We start from the raw sequence: 8,676 nt of genomic DNA, 5'->3' as shown, positions 1-8,676 counted from the left end.
CTCAAAAAAAAAACGAAGAACGCAACGCTCCTTTGTTGTTGTGGTGTTCCCAGAAGCCGGTAACTATATTTGTTAGTTACGGAGATAGAGAGATCAGGTGTGAAAAAGTGAAATAGCGGGCGCGGGGTGGAATCACTTGTGTGCGGCGAGGCGCACTGGGTGCAAGGCAAGAGATCCCGCAGGAAGAGGCAAACGTAGAGGCTTAGCTAACCGAATATGTAGTGAGAAGGGAAGAGAGGGATGGAGCGGGTAAAGACCAAATGAACGTCTTCGCCGCTTCCGTTCCGTGCTTCTATCTGTAGCTCCACACGACACGGAGGTGCGAGCTGTGGGTGTATGCATACGCGCAAAACTCCCTGGCGTGGAGTGGAGTGGCGTTCAAGCCACACACACACACGCACACGCACACACAAAGGAAAATAACAACAAATAGTCCATAAAAACACACACCGAAAAAAAAAGATATAAACGTGTAAGAAAAGATCGGAGGGCGTCTCACCGTGTTTCGCAGCACTCCCGCCGTGAGAAGTCACAGCGACAGCATCACCACATGAGATGCCGCACTTTCTGGCGACGTCAATGCCCCCCCACAAAGAATCTTTACGGAGCAACACGGCGGAGGCAGACCATGACGCGGTTATCGCAGGGGCGGCAGCCGCGAGATGTGGTAGAAGTGACTGTGCCGTCCAGTACGTCGTTGGGGCCGGGCGTTCTCCAGAGTCGAGGAGTGTGATTTTAGCAGAAATATCACCGGCGGCGATGCGGCCATGGTGCATTGCGACACAGCGGATGGGGAAGCGTGTCTTGCCTGTGCCAAACGCCTCCTCCCGCACGTTGCTCATTAGACAGCGCATGACAAACACCCGACCTCCCACCGTCCCTGCAACCACGGCAGAAGAGTCCGGCGACATCGCAATGCTAGTAACTTGGTCCGGTACTGCAAGCACCGTCAGCGGGTCACTCCCGCAGCGCACGTCGTACAACAGAACTTTGCCATCATAATTAGCCACAGCCAAAGTGTTTCTAGTGGCCGCCACAGCCCCAACCACGCGAGGTTTTGGAATGGTGAGGCTCAACCGCACCGCGGCCCGTTCCACGTCTATTACCTGCACGCCCACTGGTGATGCGCTCAGCAAGAGGGAGGGCTCCTGCGGCACCTCCTTTAGTGATAGCACAGGCGCCTCATCCTGAAAGGTGTAGCACCTCACCACCGATCGGGACTGGCGTGAGACGACGACAATGCCTCCCACGGATGACCCAACGGCCAGGCATGAGTCAGACGACAAAAAGCAGGAGGAAATAATGGGATCACCGCCAACGATGTGGTGTGGAAAGCTTTCTAGGCGCGCCGCATACCGTGGGGAGAGGCCACGACAATCGTCCATGTTAAAGATATGGGTTCCGTTCATGATGGTGCTTACAAGGCAGGCATTGCTGGCGTCGCTGTAAGTCATGGAGGAGATACGGCCCTGGACCTCAAACCGGCAGCTGACGCCATCGTTCTCCGCCATGGCTGCCCCACTACGCCTCAACCCTTCCCGCCTTCCCCTCTACTTCTTAATATTAACCCTCACCGCCCCCCCCACCCAAAAAAAAAAACAACAACAATAATTAAACGAGAAAAGGTGGAAGAAGAAAAAGAAAACAACATCAACCGCAGCGCCACCGGTAAGGCATCAGCATAAAAACTAAAAAGGAGTTCCAAAAATGCATACGGGATTCTGGCAGTGCTGAGCTGCGTCACACTCATATTACCTGCAAAATATATTGATACCTGTAAGCCATTGTAGTTGTGTTGGGAGTTCCGTGTTCGCCGTTTTTTTTTTTTGATGGCGATGAGGGAAGGGAGCTGTTTGCAAACGGAGGGGCTGATGTGTTAGCGTGCGTGCGCCTACGTTTCGTCACCACTCGTTCATTTCGCTGAGGCGAGTGGAGGCATCAAGCGAACCCGGCCACTACTTCTTAAAGAATTTGAACGGGTAAAGCACGACGCCTACGCCGGCGCCAATGGCAACTGCGGCGGGTATGTGAATAGGAGCATATGCAAAAAAACATTTTGTGTTAAGACGAACAAACTCCCTCCGGCGCTCGCGCCATGTTCGTTCGTTAAACACTGCCCACATTCCCGGATAAAAGAAATGAGAGAGCACAAGACACGATAGCCCTGGCACCTGTGCAGAGAGAGGGCCGAGATACGGCATAAACCCCTTCTTCGCCTTCTCGTTCGTGATACGAGGTTCTATGAGAAAGTAGTAGGCGCACCCGCTAGCGATAAAGTTCACATAGAAGAAATCACTCATCATGCGCGGGATGAGCGTCTTCTTTGCGTCCTGCGCCTGTGAGAGTTTCAACAGCGGAGAGGAAGGGATCGAGACACAGAAGGGGACAGCAAACAGGACAGCACAAATCGTCGTGCGTACAATAAGCTTGAACTTGGAGTGACCTCCCGCGCGCTGTTGGAGTTCATTGCCCCGCGACGACGCCGCTTGTGGCAGTTCAACGCACGACATGTTGCCGGCCCTCCGAAACGCCTCAAGCAGACAGCCACCGCCTCAGCTTACTACTGCGCTGCCTATTCAAAGAGAGAGGCCTCTCAGCTTCCGCCTGGCTGCGGCAACTAGAGCAAACCGTAGAGAGAGAGAGAGAGAGCGGTGGAGCAGGAGCAGTCAGAGTCAGAGAGGTAGCGGGAGCCAAGGGAAAACAAAAATCAACGCGCCGCCAGGTAAGTTTTACCACTGTTCGTCATGCAACAACATGCGATCCCCTTCAATGGCAACGGGCGAATCCGACAACGCACCCAACCACGGGGAACTTGCAAAAAAAAAAGCAGCACCCACAGAGAGACACACAGAGGCACACATAGGCACATCGGGAAAAGGCTGAAGCAAGAGAATGGACAAAAATAATAAAAGCAGAAGGGAGACAGCAGTAATTAATCAAACCCCTCCCTCCGCAAGACGTTGCACCAATGCATAGCTTGATGGCTACGAGACTCAATTTCATCGACGTCAAGCAGCTCTGGTGGGGCATCGATGAGCCTGCTAGTCTCCTCTGTCCGTAACTCGAGCTGATGAATGCGGTAATGCAATGATGAGCCTGCAGTCCCACTAAAGAATAGAACAACATACGCATTCATGAGCACAACACGACAATCGCGTAGTACACGCCGTGTGTTGTATAGAAGCGATAACGTCTTGCCTGATGTTGAGGGACCCTTGTGGTACTGCGCCAGTTTTCGTACCTTCTCAGAGCTCTCCTGTAGCAAGTTTGTCTCCATCGCAATACTGCGCTTGTGATTGTCCCACCGTTCATAGTAGTCGAGAAGCATGTTTTTTTCGTTCTTCACCTCGGCTTGTCTTACATTGTTGCAATTGTAGAAGTTGGCGTTGTGTTCCGACCAGGGGCCTAGGCAGATCCAGCAGTACTCATGCTGGCAGCGTGTACACTTCATGTGATTGCAACCCAAGTTTTTCTCCACACGGACGAAGCACTTGGGACACCCCTTCGTCGTTTCCTGAATAAGCGCCAGCGAGGGTTCGTTCTCCTGCAACAGCTTCGCCCAGTTTTGTACCATTGCACACGTCGCCGGGGCGTGAGGGGCCTGAAGACACTTAAAGCAAAACTCCAGGGCGCAGATATCGCAGCAGACCTCTGGGCCCGACTCCCGTAGGGCGGCAACGCGTATCACCCCTGCACACGGTGTCACATTTGGGCAGAAGCGCATGTGTGTGTTGCCGCCAACGTAGTCGTTGAGAAAACGCCGCTCCGCCTGGCCGTACTCCTTTGGCGGTAGAAGCGCCTTAAAGAGATTCAACCCCACAATGCTGCAGCATCCCCGCGTTGGGCAGCGTTTATCGAGCAGGTCATGGCCGTACTTTACAGCACAAATAAGATTTGTGGTGAGGCACTCAATACACAAGAAATGACGGCAGCTTGCTAGCCCCACCGTCTCCTCTGCTGGGACATCGTCGCCGCAAATAGGGCACTCCATCGATTGGTTGCCCCGCACCAACTCGGCGCCAGCGCCACCACTTCTAAAAACTGCCTCAGTAATGCGCAGCTTTTCGTTGACTTCATCCATTTCAGCGAAGTATTTCTCAAGCGTAGCGTCATCCATCTTCCAGCCGTAATAGCGCAGGACGAGAAGGGCAGCCTCCGGCGTGAGGCCGAGTATTTCATTGGCCTTTTCAACATCGCTTTGTAGACCCGCCAAAACCCCGCTTGTGGACAACGTGGTAAAAAGCCTCGCATTCGCGCGGGCATCCGCCAACGGCCGCTCAGCCGCCGAAGGTGGCACCAGAGCCCATTGGTCGTCGTCGCAGCCGTCGCAGTCCACGGTGTATTCCGCAATGTCGTAATACTCCTCTTCCGTGTAGGACATCCAATCAAACAAGCAACTTGAAACGCCCCTGCGAAGCCTTCGGTGCCCCACCCACAGCGCCCCACGTCCCCCTCGCTTTGGTTCCTACTCCTCCTCCCCTGCGCCTTTTCGGGCCCCGCTTGGGTCCAGTTGCGGACCGTTAGTGTATGCGTGCGTGAAGGCCCGGAGGTGACACGCACAAACACACACACACACACACACACACACACATACACACGTAGGGAAACAACGCCAACGAGGATGCAGAAGGGGGCAAAGGCAGGCTAATTTAAACAAGCAGAAATCAAGGAGAATACGTCACACCGAAGAAGGAAGAGAGGGGCGGCGGCAAGGCAAGTCTTTTTTATACAGAAAACAACAACAACAACGAGAGCAAAAAAAAGAGAGAGAACCGTTCACTCCGCAAGAGGAAAAGCTTTAGCGCCACTCTGCCTCGCCCAACGACGCCTCACCTCATGTGAGTACCATTTTTTATTTTTATTTTTTCTCTTGTACGCAAAAGAAAAAGGAGGACGTGTCACAGTCAATTCCAGCAGTAAAAAAGCCTGTCTCTCTCTCTGCGTATGTGTGTGTGCCTGTGTTCTCCGCTTCCGTCTCACACTTAACCGTAATTAAGTTCCACACGTGCCTCGCAACGCTATCGGGCGGTCAGCTGCCCACCCAACGACCACTGCTTATACCACGCCACATCGCTGGGGCTAATGCGCGGCCTCACCCGCTGCAGGGCGGCGTCAACATCCTCACGGGTGAGGTGTGAGGCTTTCGCATCCATCGTAACCCGCAGAAATGCCGCCTCCTTCACCACCGCAACGACCTCAGCGCCACTATACCCCGCCGTTCTCTGGGCCACGTAGTCGGCATCAAGGTCGGGTGCAACAGGAATGCGGGAGAAATGGATACGAACAATTGCCCGGCGTTCCGAGGCATCTGGCAACCCCACGTAGACTTTGCGATCGATGCGCCCGGGTCGTAAGACAGCAGTGTCGATGTTGTCAGGGCGATTTGTTGCCGCCACAAAGACAAGCGCATCCGAATTTTCGTCGAGGGCCGCAGGGAGTCCGTCCAATTCGGTCAGAAATTGTGAGATGACGCGGTCTGAAACTCCACCACGTCCCCGGTGCCCGCACATGCCGTCAAGCTCATCAATAAAGACTACACATGGAGCCACCGAACGTGCGCGTGTAAAAATATCTCGCACCGCCTTTTCACTGTCTCCCACCCACTTGGAAAACACCTCAGGCCCCTTGACGGAGATGAAATTCATTTTGGATTCGTTGGCAAGAGCTTTAGCCAGCATCGTCTTGCTACACCCCGGCGGGCCGTACAGAAGAACACCTCTTGGCGGTGACAGTTTAAACTTGCGAAATACCCACTGCTGCTTTCCAAGGCACCATGCAACACAATCCTGCAAAGTCTTCTTCGCCTCCTCGCTCCCACCAATGTCGTTCCAGGTGACATTCGGCACGCACACCTCAAACTGCTTTAGAGCGGAGGGTCGCACCAACTTTGCCGCCGCCAAGAGAGCGCCATCCGAGGGGGTGATGTTTCCTGTCATTTTAAAACTCTCCATCATGGCCACCTCCGCCAGACGTGCAAGGTCGCACTGTGTGAAGCCGTGCGCTTCCTGTGAGACCGTTAACAGGGTCGCCTCTGAGATGCTATCCAGTCCACCACGCTCCTGCAAGCATGTTTTTAGGCACGCACAACGCTCCTCCCAGGATCCAGGCGTGAGCAGCGTCACACGCCTTCCAAGGCGCTCGGGTGTTAATAAAGAGCGATCCACCGACTCTGTTGATGCGGCGGAGGCGATAACATGGACGTCAAGCTGGCGCCCCCGAATGTCATCAAGCTCCTCCTTCAGGGCCACCGCCACAAGCGTTGCTGCCCACAAAGATCCCGCTGTGGAGCTGCTGTTGGCCCCGCAGACAAGGTGAAGGTCATCAATTAACACAGTTGAGGGTGCCGCGACCTTTGCACGTGCAAAAGCTTCACGCAAGACAGTCGACGTCGGCACCTCACTCATCTCTCCTTGCGGAAGCTCCTGAACCAATATAACCTCCACGTGGCGGCACTGCACCGCTGTGGCGTCCCTGCCCTCTTGCTGAAGAAAGCGACTCTTGCCCGTGCCCGCTTCCCCCACCACCAGCACATGCTGCAACGCCTGTGCATCCTTTAAGGAGCTCTGAGCGTTTTCAGAAGATTCATTTTCGACGGAAGTTACACGGCCACCGTCGCGTATTACCGTGCAGTCCGCCAAACCACCTAAACTGACCTCGGCTTCGTTCAGTCTCTCTTTATCTTTCTCAGCTGCAACACGCTGTGAACATTTAACCACCTCAACGAAAAAAGGCTGCGTCGCCACACGCACAACTGCGCGCATTCCTTTGTAAACCAATCGGCACCGGTATTGGCGCCGAAAGGCGGCAATGACCTGCAGAATTGGCATTTTCACCGTTTCCTCCACCTGCATCGCACATATTCCCTCACGTAGCTCACAGTTTATCTCCAGAATCACAACAGCAAGCGGCACCAACGGTAGAGGGTTTGCCATCACAGACACCCTCACCTGCTTATCTATAAAGGCGGCAGCGACCTCGTCAGCAAGTTCAATGCTTTGTGAGTGACACGAAGCCGAAAGAAACGCCTCGGCGTAGGCCTCAAAATGCCCCGCGAGGAGGTGCAGCACGGCCCCACTGACGATTCCTAAAGCCCGTAAAGAGGCTGGGGAGAGTCGTGCCTCGTTAGAAGGCAAAGAACTATTGGAACGTATCTGCAGGGACAACTCAACGTCTGACACATCGCTCTGCCCCAGGCGCGGTGAAGGGGAGAAATCCACCGATGGGCGAGGTGGGCTTGAACCCGGACGACCTTCGCGTCCTCGCCCTTTAGGCGGCTTATCCTCCGTGCCAGAGGCCGGCACGCGTACAAAGCCAGTTCCATCCGCATTCGGCCGAATGGGCGGCTTAAACCGTGCTTTCTTCGGCGCCATGCTACAAGCGCAGGCACAAACTACGCAAGGAGGGGAGGAGAGGAGAGAAGGCAAAGGCACACATCAAAGACGGAAAAAGAGACCAAGAACAAAAAAGGCACCAAACCACCTTCACAGCACCGACGGCAAGAGGGACAGCTGTCCCCCGAAAAAGAGAAATCTGAATGTGCTCACGTCTTAAACAAATATTAAAATAGGTGTCCTTGCTTAATAAATAACTAAAATAAAAAGATATATATGTATGAGGAATTGCTTCTTTTGCGTCCTAATATCCCTTATCATTCAGGCGATCACTGTGCATTAAAAATAACAAATAACAGGCAGCGCACGCGTTATTTAACTCGCCCCACTCTTGGCTACTCCTCCCCCGCTAATTCCTTCCACCACCTTCCGTAAAAACAAACAAACAAACAAACAAAAAAAGGAAGGGGGGCCCACGCACAGATAACGAACAAAATAAGAATTGGCGCAGAAGCGTACAGTAGTTTTGTTTTAATGCAAATACTCTATGCAGCACCAACTTCTTGTTTTCTTTTTCCGCTGTTTCAGCATGTTTTCATATAAAATTGCTTTTCTCTTAAACACCGCACATCTCTCTTTCAATTTCATTCCTTCCTCCTCACTACCACATAAAGCAGCAGAAAGTATCATTGGCCGAAACCAAAATCAGAAAGAAGAAATCAAATAAATAACAAGAGAAAAAGCCGCCATTTCATTTCGAGGAAACGAATTAAAGTGGTGACACGAAATGTGGTCATAATAAGCAACAAAGGGGGAAAAAAAACAGGCATAACAGGTAACTGCTGGCCACAGAAGTCAAAACTCACACAGTAGTATATTACTCATGCGAAAAATTCAACAAGATCCTACTTTTACTACTTCTGCTGGTCACCCTGTTGTTGTTGTTGCTGCTCACCCTGATTGCCGTCTGTGCCACTGCTGGAGCCGCTGCTGTTAGCCGCCGCAGCCTGCTGATATTCCGTGCGGCCGCACTCCATAACCGCCTTCTGCAGCTTGTCTGTTTCTGCCGAGAGCTCGTCCTTCGTCACGTTGGGGTTCCCCATCACCTTGCGGAGCTCCGCCAGCAGCGTGCGCACGTTCTCCTTCTCGGCGTCACTCACGTACTTCCACTCCGTCAGCTGGCGCTCCGCCGTGTTCGCTTGCGTCTCGGCGTTGTTGCGCACCTCCACCAGCTCGCGCTTCAGGCGGTCCGACTCCGCGTGCGCCTCAGAATCGCGGATCATGCGCTCAATCTGATCCTTGCTCAGACCGCCATGCGCCGTGATGGTGATGTTCTGCGTCTTGC

At 53.4% G+C, this 8,676-nt stretch overlaps 5 protein-coding genes across 5 annotated transcripts, besides 6 other annotated features; all 5 read right to left on the bottom strand.

Annotated features, from left to right (window-relative positions):
• Positions 1 to 206: 206 nt before the first annotated feature.
• Positions 207 to 1,511, bottom strand: Tco025E_08007 (uncharacterized protein; the record flags this gene model as incomplete). The annotated part of the gene is made up of 1 exon (XM_029374864.1): positions 207 to 1,511. One exon carries the CDS (start codon positions 1,509 to 1,511, stop codon positions 207 to 209), a length of 1,305 nt encoding a protein of 434 aa, XP_029224998.1.
• A 77-nt stretch (positions 1,512 to 1,588) lies between these two features.
• Positions 1,589 to 1,645: a microsatellite.
• Positions 1,646 to 1,955: 310 nt separating this feature from the next.
• Positions 1,956 to 2,510, bottom strand: Tco025E_08006 (uncharacterized protein; the record flags this gene model as incomplete). The annotated part of the gene is made up of 1 exon (XM_029374863.1): positions 1,956 to 2,510. The coding sequence occupies one exon, from the start codon at positions 2,508 to 2,510 to the stop codon at positions 1,956 to 1,958; it is 555 nt and encodes a 184-aa protein (XP_029224997.1).
• Positions 2,511 to 2,631: 121 nt separating this feature from the next.
• Positions 2,632 to 2,680: a microsatellite.
• A 252-nt stretch (positions 2,681 to 2,932) lies between these two features.
• Tco025E_08005 (RING finger protein) lies at positions 2,933 to 4,381 on the bottom strand (the record flags this gene model as incomplete). Its single annotated transcript, XM_029374862.1, has 1 exon — positions 2,933 to 4,381. One exon carries the CDS (start codon positions 4,379 to 4,381, stop codon positions 2,933 to 2,935), a length of 1,449 nt encoding a protein of 482 aa, XP_029224996.1.
• Positions 4,382 to 4,552: 171 nt separating this feature from the next.
• Positions 4,553 to 4,598: a microsatellite.
• A 136-nt stretch (positions 4,599 to 4,734) lies between these two features.
• Positions 4,735 to 4,763: a microsatellite.
• A 163-nt stretch (positions 4,764 to 4,926) lies between these two features.
• Positions 4,927 to 4,962: a microsatellite.
• A 56-nt stretch (positions 4,963 to 5,018) lies between these two features.
• On the bottom strand, positions 5,019 to 7,370 carry Tco025E_08004 (AAA family ATPase-like protein; the record flags this gene model as incomplete). Its single annotated transcript, XM_029374861.1, has 1 exon — positions 5,019 to 7,370. One exon carries the CDS (start codon positions 7,368 to 7,370, stop codon positions 5,019 to 5,021), a length of 2,352 nt encoding a protein of 783 aa, XP_029224995.1.
• A 396-nt stretch (positions 7,371 to 7,766) lies between these two features.
• Positions 7,767 to 7,793: a microsatellite.
• Positions 7,794 to 8,245: 452 nt separating this feature from the next.
• On the bottom strand, positions 8,246 to 8,676 carry Tco025E_08003 (putative heat shock 70 kDa protein, mitochondrial precursor; the record flags this gene model as incomplete). The annotated part of the gene is made up of 1 exon (XM_029374860.1): positions 8,246 to 8,676. A coding segment is annotated over one exon (431 nt), but the record flags the coding sequence as incomplete, so codon positions are not given.

Source organism: Trypanosoma conorhini (genome assembly GCF_003719485.1).
Source record: "Trypanosoma conorhini strain 025E chromosome Unknown Tco_14.4_contig_00680, whole genome shotgun sequence".
NCBI classification, from domain to species: domain Eukaryota; phylum Euglenozoa; class Kinetoplastea; order Trypanosomatida; family Trypanosomatidae; genus Trypanosoma; species Trypanosoma conorhini.
Note: the sequence above shows the minus strand (reverse complement) of the source record. Positions and strands in the feature narration are given on the sequence as shown.